This window comes from Macrotis lagotis, chromosome 1, assembly GCF_037893015.1.
Source record: "Macrotis lagotis isolate mMagLag1 chromosome 1, bilby.v1.9.chrom.fasta, whole genome shotgun sequence".
Lineage (NCBI taxonomy): Eukaryota > Metazoa > Chordata > Mammalia > Peramelemorphia > Peramelidae > Macrotis > Macrotis lagotis.
The window spans coordinates 161,429,307-161,452,262 of record NC_133658.1 but is presented as its reverse complement, the minus strand read 5'-3'; the positions used below and the strand labels follow the sequence as shown (position 1 = coordinate 161,452,262).

At 37.0% G+C, this 22,956-nt stretch overlaps 1 protein-coding gene across 1 annotated transcript in view; it reads left to right on the top strand.

Annotated features, from left to right (window-relative positions):
- The window catches only part of PYGB (glycogen phosphorylase B), a 76,681-nt gene that overhangs the window by 7,471 nt on the left and 46,254 nt on the right, over positions 1 to 22,956 (top strand). The window contains exons 2-4 of the mRNA XM_074209296.1: positions 11,228 to 11,329; positions 18,488 to 18,566; positions 21,141 to 21,244. Coding sequence (XP_074065397.1) covers positions 11,228 to 11,329; positions 18,488 to 18,566; positions 21,141 to 21,244 — 285 coding nt within the window. The remainder of the gene's footprint in view (positions 1 to 11,227; positions 11,330 to 18,487; positions 18,567 to 21,140; positions 21,245 to 22,956) is intronic.

Here is a 22,956-nt window from a genome sequence, read left to right as displayed (position 1 = left end):
TAGAAAACTAAAAACTAGACAACTAGCTTTTAATCTAGTTGCTTTTGGAGTTCTACTTTTTTGGTCTTGAAAACTGGTTGAAATTCTATAAATTTCATGCTTAATTAAATACATGATTTTAAAATCACATTAATAATGTTATTGGAAATTTTAGTTTATGTTGATCTATCTCTTAATTTTTCACTTGGTTTTTGAGTAATTGAACATATAATTTAGAAAAACACTGTTTATACTTATTTTTATTACTCCACATTGGCATGAAAAATTTCACCCAATTATACCCAATTCAATAAACATTTATCAAGTCACTCTTTCTGAAGTTATTACATAGCTTTGGAAATACAAAAATAGAGAAAAGATAATCCCTTCCAGGAACTTGCAAGCTAGTCTGTTAAAGGGATGGGAAAAAAAAAACCCAAACCCATTTTGCAAAGAAATAAAATAGTTTGTGAACCTCTAAAGTTTGTTGTAGATCTCAAAGTGTAGCCTTATTTTTATATGTATGAGGAAACCAATATTCAAAGGGATTAATTGAATCCTTATCTTTATACCTCCTGGCCACTGCCCTTTCCACACCAAGCAGATAAGATCTTTAGTGAGGGATGGAAGAGGCTCACTTAACCCCATTGCCTTGCATAAACTAAAAAAAAAAGAAAAGAAAAAAGAAAAAAAGTGGCTTGCCCAAGGCCACACAGCTAGGTAATTATTAAGTGTCTGAGGTCAGATTTGAACTCAGGTACTCCTGACTCCAGGGCCAGTGCTCTATCCACTGTGCCACCTAGCCTCCTTTCTTAAATTTCTTCTTGAAACAATAACCCATTTTTATAGTACTTTTAATCACCTGGTAGTCTTATGTTTGGCTAAGTGTAATGGAATATTTATAGCCTTAGTAGAATTGAAATTGAGTATGAAATCATTACAGGACAGTGGAGGCACCTATGGTGGGATGTGAGCCTACTACAGCAGATTACAAATAAGGAAATACATCAGTGAAATAGTATAAAGAAGGTCATCAAAGATATTTATCCTTCATTTTCGAAGAAGACCATGACATCAGGGAGGTGATGCCATGACAATCATGTGAATTACATTTGAGTGAGGGGATTCTGTGCTAAGTCACCAGTCTTACTTTCTCCTCCAGACTCTTTTGGGTCCAGTGGCCAGACATGAATCAGGATGACTGGAGATGGCCCTGGGTGCAAGGCAGCAAGGGTTAAATCAGGCCCAAAGTGACACAGCTAGTAAATGTCAAATATCTTAGATCAGATTTGAACTTTTGTCTTCCTTATTCCAAGACCAGTGCTCTATCCACTGCACCACCTAGCAGACATGAAATGATCATTAGATAAGAGCTAGAGAGAGATAATTATTAAATGTTTCTTTGGTAGTCTCAAAATTTCAGTCCAAAATGAGACAGTATCTCAGCACACTGAGTGTGGATACTTGATGATGAACTTATGCTTAGGCCTGGACATGAGTCACATAGGATGGACCAAGGTGGCTAGATTGCTTTGCATTATCATCTGTTAAATTACATCCATTAGAGTACTCTGAGCTGTGGAGTCTACATTCTGAGCTGTGTAGATAGATGTGATAAATACATCTTCTTAATTTCTGAATAGAACTATAACTTCCCAAATAGTTTTTCTGCCTTCCGACCTTTAGTGATTTAGCTTGTATTTCCACTCCATTTAAATTGATTTACGTGATGTTTTCTGTGACACTTTATTTTTCTAAGTCTACTGTTTTACTTTAATCACTGTAAGACAGTGTGATTCCAATAGTGTTTACTCATGGATCCTAGTAACTAAGATATTAAATAAATATACCAGAGGCCAGTGTAACTTGTGGTAATCTTTGTAGCATGGGAATCAGAGTGCTTGTAATGATCACAGCTTTCACTGAAGTGTTATATTCAGTGAAAGTGGAAATGTGTAGCCATTTAATATTGTCATCTTGTTCACCTGTCCCACTTTCATTCAGGTTCCCCTGTACTAACTCTGTCTATTATTGTTGAAGCTGTGTTCATTAAGTTTTGATGCTATCAGAGGGGGAGCGCTTTCAGAGTAAATTTGGATTTTTACATTCCTTTTGAGGTTATGTAGAACTGTCATCAGTGACAAGTGCTACCAATTTGTGACAAGAGCTGAAAAGCAAACCTTTCCCAGATGTAGTGTGGAAAGGGCTGCTAACTATTTTTTGCCACACTTGTAACTTGCCCAAATTAGGAGTAACATTCTATTAACACTTCACCTTCACTATTACACTTCACTGTAAAGGACAATAATCAGTACATACTCCTGTTTTGTCAGAATATACCTCTGGTATCCTTTAAACAGATGACTTTTCTATATTTTTAAATGGTTCTTTTCTTTTTCCATTTGGCCAATTGTATTTTTGAGGGTGCTGTTATTTTCCTCTACCCAGTTGTATTTTTTTTTTAGGTTTTTTTGCAAGGCTGATGGGGTTATGTGGCTTGTCCAAGGCCACACAGCTAGGTAGTTATTAAGTGTCTGAGACCGAGACCGGATCTGAACCCAGGTACTCCTGACTCCAGGGCTGGTGCTTTATCCACTGTGCCACCTAGCTGCCCCTACCCAGTTGTATTTTTAAAGGAATCATTTTCTTCAGTCATTTTTTTTGTCCTTCCTTTTCCAAGCTGTTGACTTCCTTCTTGCATACTTCTTATTTCTTTCTTTTTTCTTAAATTTTTTTTTTCAAGGCAATGAGGTTAAGTGACTTGCCCAAGGTCACATGGCTTAGGTAATTATTAAGTGTCTGAGGCCAGATTTGAACTCACGTACTCCTGACTCCAAGGCCAGTGCTCTATCCACTGTGCCACCTAGCTGCCCCATACCTCTTACTTCTTTTTTTAATGTTTCTGAGTTTTAAAATCCTTTTTGAGCTCTTCCGAGAGGACTTTTTCAGCTTAAGATTAGTTGCCCTCTTGTCCTTCATTTTTGAAGAAGACCATGACATCATGTGTGACATTATATGGTATTTTGATCTTCTTTAGCTCCTTAGTTGCTTTCTATGATTAGGACTTTTTTCTGTTTCTTACTCACGTTCAGTCCTGAGCTCTACATCTAGGCCACAGAGTGGGGGCACTGTCCTGAGCTTCTGGGTCTGGGGCTCAGAGCCTGCTCACCAACTTTCCATGGACTGGGGCCTCAGGTGTTAGTGGCTTCCCACTGTGCTGGGTTGGCCCCAGGCTAGTCACATGATCTGTGCTAGGATTCTGGCACTTATAATTTGCCTTGTGTACCAAGCCCAGAGACCACTCAGTTGACCTGCTGTGCTGATGGCCTGCTGAACTAGGAGCCAGGAGACTTGGTCACTGATCTGTGCTGTGACTGAGAGCTTCCCACTGCTTCCTTCCCCTGTACTAGCCTGTGCTGGGACGCACTCCCCTGACATCCAAGTGAAACAGACCATTCCTGAAGATCTTCCAAGATATCTTAAGCTGGAAAATTGGTCAACTGCCTTTTTGTGAATTCTTTCACTCCAGAAGCCATTTAGAGGCTTGATTAATGTTGTTTTTGAGGGAAACTGGGAAGAGCTCAGGGATGGTGACTTTTGTCCGCCATCTTGGCTCCATCCCCCATTTTCTCACTCCCCATGACTTTTTTTTTAAGTCTTGGACCTTTGCCTTCTACATCCTTACATATAAAAACAACAACAGATTTTCTTCATTACACTCATCCTACCAAGCTTCCAAAAGTCAGCTCTTCTGGATATAAGCTTATCTTTCATGTATTGTTAGATATTTAAATCTGCTTTATTTATAGCTGTAGAATTTGAACCCAGGACATCCTCCTACAGAATCTGTGCTCTTTCTGCCAGGCTTTTACTACCTGGATATTGGCCAGCTTAAGGGAGAGAGAAGGGAAGAGCTTTGTTCCCTCCCTAAGAAGAAATAGATTATTGGACTGAAAGTTAGACTTATTTTTGTGTCTCAATACAGTATATAAATGTCACTAGTGGAAATGATTTTGAATTGGAATTTAGTATACTTGGGTTCCTATTCTGGTATTGTTTTCTTGGGTATGTCAGAGTAGTATGAAGAGTCACAGGAGGAAAGTAGAAGAGGTATTTTTCCCCTCATTTTTTCTTGAGGAATCAATAATGTATTCAACACTACTGTGTGCTAAGCTCTATGCTAGGCCTGGAGATATGAGCACAAGGAATGAAACAAATCCCTGATTTCAATGAGCTTATTATTCTAATGCAGGAGGCTAAAAGTACCTATGAAAATATATGCAGAAAAATGATTAAGTCAATAAAAACAAATATATACAAAGTAGGTAAATTCAAGGTAGTTTGGGAGGGAGGGCAGTTGGGGGAAATTGGGAAAGCCTTCATGAAGATGATAGTGCAGGAACTGCCACCTAAAGGAAGAGAGGGACTCTTTAGGCACAAGTGTGGAGGGATGGCCAGTGGTGAGGCTTGGAGGTGGGAGATGGAGCACTGTGAGTGAGGAACCCAGTGAAGGCCAATTTTACTGGATGTCAGAGTGCTGGAGGGGGAGTAATATCTGTTGAGAGGTTGTATAAGACTCTGAAAGCTAAATAGAGGTATTTATATTTTATTCTAGAGCATTAGAAAGTCAGTGGAGTTTATTGAATAAAATTACTTAGTCATATCTGTACTTATGGAAAATTCCTTTGGCAGCAGTATTTTGGATGGACTGGAGAGATGAGGGAACTTGAGGCAGTGACACCAATTATTGGAAGCATCTAGGTCCAGAGTAATGACTAAGGCCCTGAACTTGTACAGTTGGTAGGTGAGAAGATCTTAGGAGTTGGGACACTGAAAGATATTGTGTAGGGAGGAACAGCAACATTTGACCTGAGACACTGGAAAGATGGGGGTGCCTTGGAAAAGAATAGAGGGGAGCATTTGAAGAAAAAGTCAAGTCAATTAGCATTTTTTGAGTGCCCGCTATGTGTTAGGTGCTTGAGGTACAAAAAGAGGCAAAAAAAATGGTTCATCCTTCTTAAAGAGCTCACAGTCTAAGGCAGGAAACAACATGAAAACAACCTAGAAGATATTAGAGGGAAAAAGGTGGAAGTAATCTCACAAGAGACTAAGATTAGGGAGGGCCAGGAAAGTATTTTTGATCAAGTAGAGACTTAACCTAAAACATTGGGGGGGGGGGGGCGGAGAGAGAGAGAGAGAGAGAGAGAGAGAGATCCAGGCCAGTTGTCCCTCTGTGGAAGAAGGAGTAGTGTAAGAAGACTGAAAGGGGCCAAGTTATAGAGAGTATATATATGTGTATATTATATATATTGCAGACAGAATATGTATCATTCTGGAGATAATAGGAAGCTATTATTATTCAGGAATTTACTGAATGAAGGGTGGTCAGTGACATAGTTGGTCAGGTTTAGGCTTTAGGAAGATTAATTTGACAGCTGAATGGCTAATTGACTGAAGTGGGTGGAAGGAAGTCAGACCAAAGCAAGTCTGTTGCAATAGTCAAGGTGTGAGGTAATGAGGACCTTTTCATGGTGATGGCACTATCAAAGAGAAGACAGCATATAGAAGAGATATTACAGAGGTAGAAATGACAAGGGAATGGAAACAGTGTAAAGATAATGAGTCCAGTTTTAGACATGTTGAGTTTAAAATATCTCTGGTACAGCCAGTTCAAGAGGCAGTTGGTGATATGAGACTGAAGGTGAATATGCAGATCTGAAAGTCATCTACATAGAGATTATACTTTAACTATAAGAACAGATGAGATTATCAAAAAATGAGAAGTAGGAGAAGAAAAGATGGTTCAGCTTAGAACTTTGGGAAACATTCTGAAGTTCAGGAACATGACATGAATGATGAGTCAAAGTGAAAAAAAGATACTGTCTTAAAATAACAATGAATCCCTCTATATATTCATTACTTAGCTCCTGGTCTCAGTGGCATTGTCCTCTCCTTGATCAAAACCTGAGCCTGTGCTGATTCTATACCCACAGTCTTTCCTAGATCCTCTATAGAGAATCCATCAGATGGGATGAGTATTTTCTTCCAGCTCTTGTGGTTCTTGGATACCAGCATAGTGCTTCATCCATATATGTAGTCATTCATTTATTAATTCATTCATTCATTGGCTCACTCCACAAACTGTATGTCAAACACTGTGCTACATGTTGGAATTACAAAGATTAAAAATAAAAGTCTTTTCCTTCAAATATATACAAACATGAAACCATCTGTTGCCCCTCACTCTTGTTAACATGACTAATTTTCTTTTCTTCCCTTTTGTAAGCTACTTCTTTCATTTAGGAATTGATAATACACGTTACCCTAAAACTATAAACTGTAGAAACAGCAGAAGAAAATAGATCTTTGTACAGAGGTGGTAGAGAACTGTATATCCTTAGAGTCAGGGAGCCTGTTCTTATGTTACCCTGGCCTTGAGCAAGCCATTTATCTTGGGTAGTCTTTTGTCTTTATATAATGAAGAGGTTCAACTCTGATCTCTAAACTTGAATGTTTTATGCTATCAATCAGTAAACACTTATGAAGTGCCTGATATGTGCCAGCTCTGGGGGATACAAAAAAGAGACAAAGGACAGCCCCCTGCCCTCAAGAAGCTCTAATCTAATGGGGGGAGGTAGAGACAACATGCAAACAAATATATATATATAAAACTAGCCATCTACAAGATAAATAAGAAATAATTAGTAGAGAAAGGGCACTAGAATTAAGAGAAATTTGGGAAACGGTTCTTGTAGAAAGGGATCTTAGTTGGTATCAAAGAAATCCAGGGAAGTCAGAGTAGAGGAGGAAGTGCGTGCTAGACATGGGGGGCAGTCAGAGCCAAGAGATGGAGGGTCTTGTTTGTGACACAGCTAGGAAGATAGGATTATTGGTTCTTATCTGTCACTCTGTGAGAAGGAGAAAGGTATGGAAAGACTAGAAAGAGAGGAAGGGGCTAGATTATGGACTTTGAATGCTAAATAGAGTATTTTATCTTTGATCCTGGAAGTCATAGGGAGGCACTAGAATTTATTAAGAGGGTAAGATGATTGGACTTGCAGTCTAGGATGATCACTTTTGCAGCTGAATGGAGGATGGCTTTCTGGTGAGAAGAGACTTGTGTTGATCAAATCCACCAACAAGCCATTGCACTGGTTAGCCCAGCATGCTGTGATTAGAACCTACATCAAGAAGAAAGTGAGGGACAAAGTTTAAGAAATGCTGCTAAGGTAAAAATCAGCAAGTGAGAGATAGCCTAGTGTCACAGCTCCCACGTTGTGAGCCTCAGGGACTGGGAGAATGGTGGTGTTCTCTACAGGAATAGGAAAGGTAGAAAGGGATGGAGTTTAAAAGAAAAGATAATGAGCTTAATTAGTTTAACTTATCTACTTTCCATCCATTTCAAGATCTCTGAAAGGCATTTGAAGATTTGAGATTGGAGATGAGCAGAGAGGTTGGAGCAGGATATGTAGATTTGAGAATCATCAGCAAAAAGATGATAATTAAATCCATGAGACTTGATGAGATCATTTCATGAATTATAGTTCTGACAAAGTCCATTGATAATGTGTCCCAGGATTTCTTTATCTCTGATTTGACAGTTAAATGTTTTGAAAGTGATTAATGAGCATAGCACACAATAATCTCTCTTTTCACAGCTGCACATAATACTGTAGTTTCCTATCCAAAACAGCCCATTATATACTGTTCTTGTGAAAAGCCCAAGGAGACAAGATGGAAAAACATTCCTTTAAAGGACATTTCTAGTTCAGCCCTTTGAGTAGCTAAAAAAGGTTTGGCATGCAGTCGCAAGACAAGAGGCCTGTGTTCACCCTGGAATTCTTGTTTTATCTTGCCTAAATGAGGTCTAATAAAATTTCAGCCACCCAGAAAGTAGGCAGCAACTAAAATGAGTAGCATAAATATAAGAGTACTTACTTGGACAACCAAATTTTTAAAATTTGTGGCTAGCTGACTCAGTTAATACCTTGCTAAAAGTATACTATACTAATAATAATACAGCCCTATCCATAGGAATTTATCTTAAAATAGAATTCTATGGATCATTGGAGGAACTTCTTACTCCTTGCCCACACCTTCTCATGTTTTCTTATGAAGTCATAACTTCATTCATTAGAAGTTTATGCTACATAACCTTCTTTAGCTAAGTTTTTACAGTTTCTTCAAAATCCTTATACTCTATACTTATGAATTACCCATGTCATTTTTCAAACCTTTTCTTCTCATCTCAAATCCCTTACAATATTTCTTTCTTTTCCATTACCTACTTCCTTAGAAATTGAAGTAGTAGCCTTCTTCACTGAGGCAATATAGGGAGCTTTGTTACTCTTTTCCTACATGCCTCAAAATACCTCAGTCCATCATTCACCATTTCCCCTTCTCAATCAGAAAGGAAAAAAAAATTGCTCCAGCATTTTTATTATCTCTCATAAACAGACAATTCTTGCACATGATGAAAATTTGACTTTATGTAAAGAATTCTGAAAGAAAATCTGTATTCTTAAAAAAATGTTAACTTTATTGTACAGTACTATGCTCTCTCCTCAGCCTCCCCATCCCCCAAAAATCATAAAAAAAGAAAATAGAAGAATGAACATGCAGAGAACTACAGGAGTATTAAGGGGATTGGGAGGCAGTTGACTTAAGACCTCTGGTGCAGAAAGAAGAGACTTTTGTCCTCTTCTACCCATCCACTCAACCACTAACCTATGGGCTTGTCTTCTGCTTTAAGCTACTGGATCTTTTTCCTTTCTGTGTCCATTCTACCGCCCCCCCCCCCCCAATTTGCTCCTTCAGTGTTCTTCCTCTTAGTCCTATCCAGGCCCCCACAAGGGGCCACCAAGCCCTGAATGTGTCTCCTGCTACTCTAGTTTCTTTGTCCCCAGCCCACATGTGTCCTTTGAATCATGTGCTGGCCTCCTTCATCAAATGGTTCCTTTTCTTCCTCCCTTCTTCCTTTTCTTCCCCACAGGCAAAATCACATTTTATAAAAACATTTTCTGCTGAACTATTTATGTAAAGCAAGAACTGTCTGTATCTTCTTTACTCCCCTTTTATCTTTAACCCCTAGTTATCTGCTAGTTTTCCTTAACCTATCTTACTTCATCATCTATGGTCCTGTTATATATCTTTGTTCTCCCTTTTCTCACCAAATTTCTTGTAAGTATTCAATATCTCTTTTCTCTACTTGTTATCAACTGTTCTCTTCAGCCCCTTGAAATCTGACTTCTATCATCACTACTTTACTAGACTGCCTTTCTCAAAGGTTACAAGTAACCATTTATATACTAAGTACAATGATCATTTCTCAATTTTCATCTTTCTTATTTGCTTGTCTCTCCCTCCTCAAAAACCTTCATTGAGTCCCCTAGTGAACTGAAACATGTCCTTATTGACAAGCCTGACTCTAAACTACCCGTCTAGATTTATCTCAATCTATTCTTTTTCATGTGCCTTAGAGATGAAAATAAAAAAAAGATGAAGGTCTACAGGATTTGTTGTTAGTTCTCCATAAAAGCTTTATGAAAAGAGAGGGACAAGAATCACTCAAGTTGACAATATATGGAATGAGTTGAGAGACAGTCTAATAAGGGCATTGTATTTAATATTAGGAGGATCTGGTTCAAATTCTGCCTCAGAACTTTATCAGCTATATAATCTAGGTCAAATCACTTGGCCTCTCAGGGCTTTTGTTTCATCTGCAAAATGACCATTAAGGTATTACATTCATTAGCCCCAAAAGTCCCTTCAGTTCTATCTGTAATTCTATTCTCCAACCAAATACTTTTCCTTCTATCTCTGCCTCTTTCTCCCCATCCCAATTTCTTCCATTTTGAAATTCTACTAGGTATCACTTCCAAAACATCTCTAACATCCATTGTCCTCTCTACTCTCACATGGCTATCACTCTAGTTCAGATCCTCTTCACCTTCCATTTGCCAAGATTCAGCCTTGGATCATTCTAACCTCTTCTACAAATACGGGTGTTGTTGAACAAAGGTGAAAAAAAATCACCCAATCTGACTGGTTCCACTACAAATTTATGTTACATAATCTCAACTGAGCCCTCTCTGTTGCAGAGCAATCCTTCTATACCTCCCTTATCAACTCACTATCTTATTTCTGTTGCTGCTCTTCAAAACCTTTTCATCCTTCCTCAGACCTCTCAAATGCTGTCTTTCCTCCCACCCTCTCAGCTAAGAACCTTGCCCCATTTTTTCCTTTAACTTTTTATTAATTTTTAAAAGTATTTCAAAAAATTTTTGAGTTTCAAATCTCTTTGCCCCTCCCAAGCTTCCTCCATGCATTGAGAAGGCAAGCAATGATATCTATTGTATATGTAAAGTCATCTTGTCTGATATTATTTTGGGACAATTTGTTGTGAGCTCCCTCTTCTTCCCTCTTCCTCATCTTCTATCAGCCACTATCTCCTCCTTCATCCCAGAATCACATGTTGAAGTGACTTCTCTCCTTACTAATGCTGACCTTTCTACCTACTCAATTATTCCATTCCATCTCCTCCAAGAGATTTCTCCCTCCCTAGTTCTTACTTTGTGACTTATCTTTAATCTCTTCCTCTCTATTGACTCAAAGCCTCCCCTACCATGAAAAAAAAAACAACTTCTCTTGTTCCTTGGTCCTTTGGGGCAGCTAGGGAGCACAGTGATTAGAGCTCTGGCCTTGGAGTGAGGAGGACAGGAGTTCAAATCTAGCCTTGCAGACATTTAGTAGCTGTGTGACCCTGCTTAACCCTGTTTGCTTCAGTTCCTCATCTGTAAAACGAGAAGGAAATGACAAACCACTTCAGTATCTTTGTCTTGAAAACCACTGATAGGACCATGAAGAGTCAGACACTGTTGAACAACAGTTGAACCTTCCATTCTTTCTGGCTATTAGTCTATATAACTTCTGTCCATTGTTTAATAATGTTTGTCCTTCATTTACTTTTCTTTTTAAAAAAAAAATTTATTTATTTAAGGGCAATGATCTAGATCTTCCCTTTTTCTCCCCCTCCAAATTGTGTGCAACTGACTTAAGCATATCAGGACAAGTATTATTGTCATTTTTATATCCTTTTTAGTTCCCTAAACATCATAAAAGGAACTCAAAAAGTCACAGAAATTCAATTAATTTGAATTTAATAATTCAATAACTTAATAATAAAATAGATTCTTATTTCTCCTAGGTATAAGGATTAAAATAAACACAATTTTCTTTTTTCTCCTAGCGCATTTATTATCTTTCCCTGGAATTTTACATGGGCCGGACTCTACAGAATACAATGGTGAATTTGGGTCTCCAGAACGCTTGTGATGAAGCAATTTATCAGGTATGTTATTTTTGGAGCAGAGTGGTCCTCAGTAGTGTACATCTAGGTACACCTCTGGAATTGTGGAGATACTCAAATACTCTACTGACTAAAAAAAGAAGAGGAGTGAAGGCAGGATGAAGCTCAGATATAGGATTCTTTTTCCATATGGTTAAAAGGTGTATTTGGGTGACCAAAATAATGGGTTGGATTAGTCTAGGAAACCATTGAATTGAGAAAGACTTAGTTTTATAGACTTTTAGGGGTTCTGATATTTAAAATCAGACATTGGCAGTTACTGGATCTCTAGGCAAAGTTTTGAAGTAAGTCATCCTTCTCTCCTTTTTTAATAAATTATTTATAACATATCTTTTATTTTTGCACACCTAGATTTCCTACTATATAATAAAGAATTTTTTAAAAATTCTTTTTTAAGGGGAAGCTAGGTGGTTCAGTGGATAAAACATCGGCCCTAAAGTCAGGAGTACCTGGGTGCCCCTTAAAAAAGAATTTTCAAATCTGGTCTCAGGCACTTAATAATTACCTAGCTGTGTGGCTTTGGGCAAGCCACTTAACCCCATTTGCCTTGCAAAAACCTAAAAAAAAAAAAAAAATTCTTTTTTAAAAAGTAAAAAAAAAAGAAAAAATTCCTCAAAATTAGCCAAGATATAAAAAAGTCTGATACTATTTCATTAATATTCCATATTTCATCCTTTACCAGAGAAGGGTATGAGAAGTCTATCCCTCTTCAAACCCCCTTCTCTACCTACCTTTTTTCTCTAGCTCCATAGCTATCAAGGATGGTAGGGTTGACAATAAATTCAATAAGGAACAGTGAATATGAATAATATAGATATGCATATCCTGAATTCTGCCTTTCCCTAGTCTCAGATCCCATCCAAATTTTTGCTATAACAACAAAATATTTCCTCCCTCATCCCTGCCTAAATGAATCCTACTCTTGAAGGACTCGGTGTGAATTAGGAATGATTCTCTTACGGAACATCACATTTCAAAATCATGCATGTATGGATGAAAGGGAGTCTGCCTGTTCCCCCCTCCCCCCCTTTTTAAAGATTTTATTTATTTTGAGTTTTACAATTTTTCCCTAATCTTACTTCCCTCCCCCCACCCCCCACAGAAGGCAATTTGCCAGTCTTTACATTGTTTCCATGGTATACAATTGATCCAAATTGAATGTGATGAGAGAGAAATCATATCCTTAAGGAAGAAGCATAAAGCATAAGAAATAGCAAGATCAGACAATAAAGTATCAGTTGTTTTTTTTTTTTATACATTAAAGATAATAGTCCTTGGTCTTCGTTCAAACTCCACAGTTCTTTCGCTGAATACAGATGGTATTCTCCATTGCAGACAGTCCCAAATTGTCCCTCATTGTTGGGCTGATGGAATGAGCCAGTCCATCAAGGTTGATCATCTCCCCCATGTTGCTATTAGGGTGTACAGTGTTTTTCTGGTTCTGCTCATCTTATTCAGCATCAGTTCATGCAAATCCCTCCAGGCTTCCCTGAATTCCTATCCCTCCTGATTTCTAATAGAACAATAATGTTCCATGACGTACATATATCACAGTTTGCTAAGCCATTCCCCAATTGAAGGACATTTACTTGATTTCTAGTTCTTTACCACCACAAACAGGGCTTGTTCCCCCTTTTTAAATAATAATAATAAATTCATGCAGTGCTTAGTAAAGCTTAGGGAAAAGATAATGAGTTTAATTTTGGACATTTTCCATAAATCAGAAAGTCAAAGAAAATATTTCTCTGAGCCAGTAATTCCCATATTATAGATAAGAAAAACTGAGATTAAGTGATTTAACCATGATTATAAAAAGTTTTGGAACCTAGTTCTTGTCTGACTTCAAGTCCATTGTTTTATCTGCCACAATTCTTTCCGTGTGAAAAACCTCCAGATTTTCACCCAACTTCCACAGCTGTGCTGGATCCCTTTCCCCACTCCTGGCCTAGTGTTTATTTTGAGTTTTAAACAGCTCCGGATCAGAGTTTGCAGAGAATAATAGAATATGCTGGGGAATGAGATTAGGAACAGTGGTTCAGAGTCCCAGGAAGATACTTAGTATTCTCTAATTCAGAATTGGTAGGGAATGATTAATACAGCAACTTGCCTTTTCTAGTTTATTAGGTATTCTGAAGTCATTGTTTTCTTAGCTGTAGAGCCAGGAGGGATTGTAGAAGTCATCTAATCTCTCTCCCTTTATAAATGAAGAGGCAAGAGACTAAATGACTTGCCCAAGGATGAACAGTCATAAGTCAATGAATTTAGATACTCTCCTCCTAAATTGACCTATCTGAAGTTTTTAAACTATTCTTCATCATCCTCTCCTTGATATCCTTTTTTTTTTTTTTTTTTTAGGATTTTGGAAGGCAAATGGGGTTAAGTGGCTTACCCAAGGCCACACAGCTAAGTAATTATTAAGCGCCTGAGGTCAGATTTGAACTCAGGTACTCTGACTCCAGGGCCGGCTCTATCCACTGCTCCACCTAATTGCCCCCTTGATTTTCTCCTCCTCTTCTTCAGTTTTTCAGGACGCCAGTCTCTCCTGATTCACCTCCCACATATCAGACCACTACTTCTTAGTGTCCTTTGCTGGATCCCCATTCAGATCATGTCCACTAATTGACAGTGTCCCTTCATGTTCTGTCTTCTTTTTACCCTCTATATTTGATAATGTTATCAACTCCCAAGGATTTAATTACATTTTCCATGTTGGTGATTCTCAAATCACTTTCTCTGCTGACTTCCAATCTTGCATCTCTGACTGCCTTTCAGACATCTCAAACTGGACATCCAGTAGATATCTTAAATGCATCCAAACTGCACTTATGATCATGCTCCCTAACCCCACCCTCCCCCAGCACCTCCATCTTCCTAGGCCCTCCAGTTCATGAACTACTTGAACAACTGACTTAAGCTTGCCTTTCTCAGGGCTTAGAAAATTAATGACTCAGAAATATTTTCTTTCTTTGACTTTATGATTTCTGGAAAATGTGCAAAATAAGACTCAGTATGTTTTCCCTAAACTTTAACTTTTCTACCACCCCAGTGCCTTATCCTTCTCCCCCCATAACTTCACTATGACTGTAAAGAACAACACCATCTAATTGTCCCTAAGGCTCAAAACCTAATACTCATCCTGAATTCCTCAATATCTCTCACTTCCCATATTCAAGCTGTTGCCAAAGCCAATTGATTTCACCTTGACTACATCTCTCAAATATGCCCCCTTCTCTCTTCTGCCATTACCCTGATATAGACCCTCATCACCTCATTCCTGGACCATTGTAAATAGCCTGCTTATGAGCCTGCCTGCCTCAAGTTTCCCCCATTCCAATCCATCCTCCATTCGGCCACCAAAGAGATTTTCCTAAAATTCAAGTATAATCATGGTCACCCCCATTCATTAAATTCCAATGGCTTCTTCTCGTTTCCTGCAGTAAATGCAGAGGATTCTGCTTGTCTTTTAGAGCCCTTAGTTCCCTCTTAACCTTCCCAGTCTACACTTTACTCCGTATTTAATAACCCTGGCCTCCTGGCTGTTCTACAAAGCAAAACACTTTATCTCTAGCCTCTGGGCATTTTCTCTGGCTGTCCCCCACACCTAGAATGCTCTCCTTCCTCCACTCAGCTCCACCTCCCTGGCTTTCTGTAAGTCTAAACTCTCACCTTCTCAGGAAACCTTATTCCAGTGCCTTCCCTGTTATTTCCTATTTATCCTGCATATAGCTTGCCTTATGTATATTTACATGTTATCTCCTTGAGAGCAAGAACTGTCTTTTGTCTCTTTTTGTGTCCCAGCGCTTACCCTAACACATGATAGGTGCTTAATAAATGTTAACTGAAATTGAATGGGTGTGATAGAAAGAGCCCTGTGGCCCAGCTTTGCCAATTAACAAGGTTTGTAACTTTTGGCATATTGCTTCACTTCTCTATATCCTGTTCCTTTATTTGTAAAAATGGGTGTAATAGGGGCAGCTGGGTGGCACAGTGGATAGAGCACTGGCCCTGGAGTCAGGAGTACCTGAGTCCAAATCTGGCCTCAGACACTTAATAATTACCTAGTTGTGTGGCCTTGGGCAAGCCACTTAACCCCATTTGCCTTGCAAAATCCTTTAAAAAAAAGGGTGTAATCATTGCATTGGCTACTTTGCCATGTTGTTTTGAGGATCAAATGAGATAATGTATGCAATAGAGAGCTTATAGGAAACTACAAGGCTATATATATATATAAATTTTTATTATTAATAATAAGCAAACAGATATGCTTTGAGATCTGCTTGGGTCCTGTGATTTACTCTTGCTTTAATTCTTGCTTACAGTCTATATTTTTACTGCGTCTTTCATATTCTGGTCCTAAACTAATTTACTTACCTGGAATGCTGCTTATTTCATGCTGCCCCATAAATGCTATTTCCAGATAACTTTATGTGAAAAATGTCAAGCAGAGTAACAGTACCTTTTTTTTCCACTTTGGAAAATACTTTTCCCAAAGCGTTTCTTTACTTTTTCTTGTATTTTTCAAACATGGCACTATCATTTCTACTTCAGAAGTTTTATCCTTCTTCATTCTAGATTTGCTATCATTACAGAATGGGCACAAATTCCCAAAGTTTGTTTATATATGCTGTAAAAAAATATCATCTTATAGATCACCATAGTCTTTAATTTCAGTGATAGGCACATTTGATTTCAAGACTTTTTTAAAATAAATTTTTCCTGCTGACTTTTGTTTTTGTAATAGTCATCTCAGAATATATTCCCTCTTTTCTCATCAATTGAACTCTTCCTTGTTCCAAAGAAAAACAAGTAGTTAGGCAGTTGACAGTATAGGCAGCCTTCTTCCCTCAGTCTCCTGCCTTTCCTGTTATTTATCCTCCAAAAAAATATTATTAATTTCTCAGTTCATCAGAATTTTTTCCTTTTAGTGATCTTCCAAACTCAACAACTTTAAAAAGTTGTTGCTATGTGCTAAACACTTTGTTAGGAGCCAGACATTCAAATCTTGCCTTCAGAGTGTTTGAGACCTGTCAGGACAGCTATTATTCTCTTCCTAAGTCACTTAACTCATTTTTTTTTTTTTTTTAGATTTTTGGCAAGGCAAATGGGGTTAAGTGGCTTGCCCAAGGCCACACAGCTAGGTAATTATTAAGTGACAACTCATTTTTACTTCCTTTTTCTTGGTCTTTGTCTTAGATGGAAATCTTGTATATTTTAATATTGAAAGATCTGATAACTTGCCTATGGAAGCAGTTTGTATGAAGCATTTCAAAAAGCTAAAGATACTTAAGGTTATATTCAATTCAATAAGCAAGCATTTACCCAGAGTACTCTATTACAAAAACTATGCGAAGTGCCAGAGTTGCAAATACAAGAATGAAAAATTGACTCTGCCCTCCAGGAATCTGCATTGAATGGAGGGTTTAAAAAAATACATGTAGATAATTGAGAAGAAAGAAAACAAAAAAACCTAGAAGCATCAAGGGAAGTTTTTTTCCCAGTGATAGGCATATTTGATTCAAGAAGGTTTTTTTTTTTTTAAATAAGGGTCCTTAATGGTAGAACTGAAGAAGACAATTATTCCAAGCATGGGGGTAGCTTGTCCCAATGCCTGAGACTAAATGCCAAATTTAGGGAGTTATATATAGGCCAATTTGGCACGAATGTAGAGTTTGAGATGAAGAATAATGTGAAATAATTCTCAGAAAAGATTTTGGCTTCTGGGAAGAAAAATAAATTGTAGAAGGAGGGACCGGAACTATGAATACCAATTAGGAGGTTAGGAAGAGAATGGAAGTGTAAAATTGAAATAGAGGGCTATAACTAGAGCCTGAGTAAGAGGTGATGAGGGCCTGGACCAGAGCTGAGTCCAGTGTACAAGAGAAGATGCATCCTAAAAACTATGCTGAGGCTGATACTGGACAGTGGTTTAGTTATAAAGGACTTGTAAAAGAAGAAATAGTTCATTAAATCAATTTAGTAAAATAGAAAGTATTGTAAATTTAATAATAGTTTACAAAGTACTTTAAAGTATGTTAAACACTACTTGTACTATCTCATTTTTATCCTCCCAAGCTCCTTTAAGGTAGGTTATATGTTGTCCTTGGTCACAAAACTTTAAGGTGAGATTTGAATCCGGTCTTCCTGCCTGTCTGTGGCTCTATCCACCATGTTGTGCTGTATTTATTGAGAATGATATTGAGAGTGAGGTACTGGGAAATCTTTGGAGGTGACTTTTATTTTTGAGGTTTTTCTGAATGTTGCAGATTTTAAAATTGGAATGTATACTCATTTGTGATGTACTTTTGCAAGACAGTTTTCATTGGCTTGATTTTCTTTTGCCTTTTCTTCACCACCACCCCCTCCTCCCCCTGCCACCTTTCAGGACCTTTTTTTAAAATAAATAAGTTTTGTCTTTGCATCTCTGTTCTTGCCAACCAAACCAGCCTACTTGCTATTCCTTGTACAAAATAGCCCATCTCCTGTCTGCTGCCTTTGCATCGTCCTCTTGCCCAGAATGTACTGCAGGGAAACTGAACTTGACTAATTATAATAATCAATCTTAATCCTAGAGTATAGACATTGTTAGGAAAAAAAAGACTTGTTAGACTGAAAAATGAATTCTAAGTCTCCAAACTGTGACCAACTATAAGGACCTTGAACAAATGGTAATTTTGTAATTTGGAACTTTGTTGCTTTGTTTTTGGGATGGGCAAGATGTAATACCTGCATTTATGCAAAGTCTTATGAAATAGTAAAGGTGAAAGTGCCTAGAGCCAATTGATTTTTTTAATAAGAAAAATATAACATCGATGCAATATGAACTAGCATTGTTCATTTGAAGACAAGAATCCAGAGAATCTAACAAACTCTTCATTTTAAAATAATGTTTTGTCTGTTATAAATGATTTAACCTACCAACTACTTTTTTTCTTTATTAATGCATGTCTGATTTAATTTTCTATAATGTTTGGAAATGTTTATGGAAACTTTACAGTGTTTTTGAAATTAAAATGGAATGTTTATTAGTAAAACAGTCAAAACCTAAGGATGTCCTGACCTTTCTGATCTAAATGAAATAGAATTAATTATCTTCTCTTCCTTTTTCAAATATATATTAAATTTAACAATCTTTATTTTCAGTTGGGATTAGACTTGGAAGAACTTGAGGAAATAGAAGAAGATGCAGGTCTTGGTAATGGAGGATTGGGAAGACTGGCAGGTAATCCTAAATTTTTGTGAGTTTTTGGTGAGTGTTATGTTTGAACTTATTCTGCTAGTTATAGCATATTGTTTTGATTGATTTTATTCACTTCTTCAATCTTTGAATCCCTATGTTATACCACATAATCCCTGTGTTACACCACATAATCCCAGAATGTTACCACATAGATTCCAAATTTTTAACCTCTTAATAGACAGTCTGAGAGATGTTATTGCTGAAAAAATTGCCAGTCTTGTGGTCACAGTGCTATCCAGCTGTAGGCTAGTTCCTAGGCTATGAACAAAATATCTTTTGTCAAGTCTCCTTTGAAGCCTGTCTAGCTTGGAAGAGTTTACTGGATCTTGCACTTTATTGCCTTAGCATTCAAGAATGCAGGGTCACCTTCTGACATAATGAAGTATCAGATAGTACTGTAATGGAAGGTTATATAGTGCTTATGAGTCAAAAATCATGATTAATCCATATATACTTAACAAATTTTAAATAGAGAAAATCCTTACTTTCTAGCTACTGTATCCTTCCCTGTTCAACAGTGTTGTAAATTAGTTACACAAAAAACTGGTTGAGAGAGATTGAGCACAAACCATATCCACTAATTTTAAAAAATTAATAGATTTTAAGGGTATCACTAGTGTCATCTTTATATATGAAATCTAATTCTTCAATCAAATCCTGGAAAGTGATAGTTCTTCTCTAAATTCTAATCTCTTTGTCAGACTATACCTTTGTAATATTAGCTGCCAAACTTAGGAGGAAACTTAGAGTATTGTTCTTTGGGTCTTCCTCCTAATGCTGAGGAGTTATTTAGTGGAAATCTCTATTTGTCTAAGTACTTTGTTGAAAGTTCTGTGCAAAAACTGTGGGGACTGGACTTCCTGGGCATGCATAACTCTTGATTACCGTTAGCATGAGAGAACTAGGGACTTTCTATATTTATTAAGCTACATTCAGTTTTTCCCATTGTACTTATGAGCCTCCTTTCCATTTATCACTCTCATTTTATAGTCATTAACATGTTAAATTAGCCTGGACATTTACAGAGACTTTTAGAGGAGAAGAGATGACTAGGGTCCTCTATTAACTTGAATGCTTTCTAAATAGGTGATTTGTTATAAATGCTTTCTAAGTAGGTGGTTTGTTGCAAGTCAGTAAACACACTAATGAAAATGAAAAATAGCTCACACATAAAACCTAAATTTTAGGAGCCTAGTTTAGAAAAGAAGAGACACAAAGAAGTAGAATATACATGATAAGGCCAATAAGCCTTGTAGCTTGTTTTTTCCACCTTTCCCTGTCTGGAATTTGGAATTCCCCAAGCCCTGTATCAGTGTGGTCTAAACCCTGTGAAACACAATGTTTGATCCCAATTCCAAGGACTACGGGAGCTAAATACTTCCTAGCTTTCATCTTAGATACAGAAAAGGCAGCATTTGATGATGCTGCTTCTTCAGTCTCCTTTGTTTTCTCAAGGATTCTTGGGCAGTGATTGATGGGGAGACAAGGTCTTTTATGTTTGGATCTTTTACAATTGCATTTGCCTAATTGATGCCACAAAAGCCCATCATTTTATCTTGAATAGATTCCTAGTGATGCTGCCTGATAATCCCTGATTAAACAGGGATTGCTTAATCTCCTCTTCCTAATCAATCATTGTCTGTGGGCAGTACCTATCTAAGATACTGCTTATTGACTAACAAACTTGGTTGAGTTGCCTAAGTTGATGATGTACCAGTCAGCAGTTTTTGGGAACAGTTGTTCAATCAGTTTGAAAATTAACTCAGTGGTACTATATGGTTCAGCTCACATTCTCTCCATCTCACTCATAAGCATGTCATGAAAAATTATTACGGGCCTTCTTGAAATCAAGTAGAAATTCAGTGATTTTAGGATTTAGAATTTGAAGGCGAAGAACTGGATAAGCTATTCTACCAGAAAGACCTTCCCTCCCTATATCTACATCAGGAAGTTGATTTGGATGTTGCTTTGCAATGCCAGAAAAGGGCTGAGACATTTAAACTCTGGAGTTAGGCTAAGCTTAATGATACTCAATACATATATTCCAAAATATTTTTTTAATCCCTAGATTGTGCATCTTCCTCTTAATGGCAGCAGATCATAGGCTATGAAACTGAAATGAAATTTAAAGGTCAGCTTATCTAATTGGCTTATTTTCATAAGAAGAAACTGAGGCCCTGGAGAGGTTAAATGAAACAGAAGTGGGTTTTGAAGCAGGTTCCTTAGATTCTTGTGGTCTAAATTTAAATACAAAGACTGAGAAGATTCCAAGTTTAAGAAGAATTAGAGGAGAGAGTGATATTAGGGAGACTAAGGCCTAAAAAAAAGATAAAATTTTTCCTATTGTTCATAGTGCTCTCACCAATATCTACTTATTTACCTTTTATAACTTGTGTTCAACCTCCCTGAAGTTACAAATATCCCTTACTTGAAAAATACCCTCCTAAAATAAATAGTTTACTTTTGAATGTCTGAACTTTGACATTGAGCCCAGTGTAATAATTTAGTTTCTTTAGACATTTCTCACTTGAGAATTCTTCTGTTTTACATTTTTAGCTTGCTTCCTGGATTCAATGGCTACATTAGGACTGGCAGCCTATGGTTATGGAATTCGTTATGAATTTGGTATTTTTAACCAGAAGATTATCAATGGCTGGCAGGTATGTTGGTAGATGGAAAATGTTTAGTTTATTCCTTTATTAATGTAGTCTTTCTATATGAACATGAGTCAAGTAATCAGTATTTCTCAATCTGGCTTCAAATATCCTTAAACTTTTTCTTAGAGAGAGACTACAGACCAATTCAGGTAAAAACAAGCAACTAGAATAAAGTAGCGTTTTTGATATCAAATACCACAAATTCATTTTTTCCTGTTGATATTATATGCTATTTTTATTGTTAGAAACTGATAATGGCTACTTTCTTAAACTTTTTTCCATTGTTCATTCCATTTTGTTATCAGTACCTGTGTTGAAGACCAGACAGTTTAGTTAGTGATTATGAATGAATCATATTATTGATGTTACCTAGAAGTAAGGGATCTTTAAAGAGAAAAGTATTTAATAGTGATACAAAATAAGAGCTCTGGAATCAGTATCAGTCTCCTCCATATTAAGTTGGTCAGAGAAGAATCTGATAAAGTTGGGAATCTTATGAAGATTTGGATATTTTCAGTGGTTTTCTGGTCTTAGCAGTGTTCCCTGAATAGCTGATGCAGTATCTAAATAAAATAATGAGAACAAACACTGAAAAGTACACCAAAGAATTGTAACTTCAAGTTTCAGAAAGATGAGAAGGAAAGGACTTCCAGCAGCCAAGAACTTATACTCTCTAAGTTTGTGTCTAATTTCTCTCTATGCATTGTTGGAAAACTGAGTCACACAGACATTAGGAAAGAGAAAGTTTTGTATCAACTGTTCATTCTAAACAATGCTATGTGATGCTATACTTTACTTCCTTAAAATATCCCTTTCTAAAAGCTAAAAAAACAAACAAACAAAAAAACCAGGGATGCATACCAGTCTGGTAAGTAAGGGTGGAAAAGAGTCCAAGGAAATTGTAGCAACTACATAAACTTCACTGCCAGTCATGCCTAAGTGTGGACAGCATTGCATTAAATCCTTTTCATATCGGCACGATTCTAATTTTCTACCATTGTCTCCGAATAGTTTTCCACTATCTTCCTGAAATTTTGTTACCAATTTTGTACATGTTGGAACTCACTTACTATGAAGTTAAAGATGCAAGCTTCGATCTGAAGACAAATTTTCTTTGTGTAAAGCAAATTGGTATATCCAAAGATGAAAATTATGAATTTGATTATATTAACACCCTATTGTAACTGTCTGAATTGGCCTAAAGTTATCTTCTAGAGAAGTTAGAGGCCCAAATGAATCACTGTTAATTCAGGTTGAGGCATTTACTCTATTTTTTACCTGCACAGCTAGTTGAAAAACCCTAGATAAAAAGTTTCAAGGAATATTTTTAAATAGGTTATCAATTATTATCTCACCTGAGCCTGGAAAGGTCTTCTAATGTAATCAGCAACTAGAAATCTGAACTGAAGTTATGAATAAATAAGTTAGTGGCTATGATAGGAAATTATTCTTCTGATATACTCCCTAAATTTTTAACCAGTTAAGAAAAAATAGATTGTGATTATGTAATAGTATTACAGTAATACTCTTCCTGACCATTTTCTCTTCACTGTCATTTCCATGATTATAAAGAAAAACATGTCCTTTCACCATGTTCCATGTACATGAGTGTCATTGGATATTCTTATTCTCCTATTCCAAAGAATTAAACTTTGTGTTAGAGTCTTTCTAATCCTGAATCCACTTAATACTTTAACTACAGAGCAGGAACATGC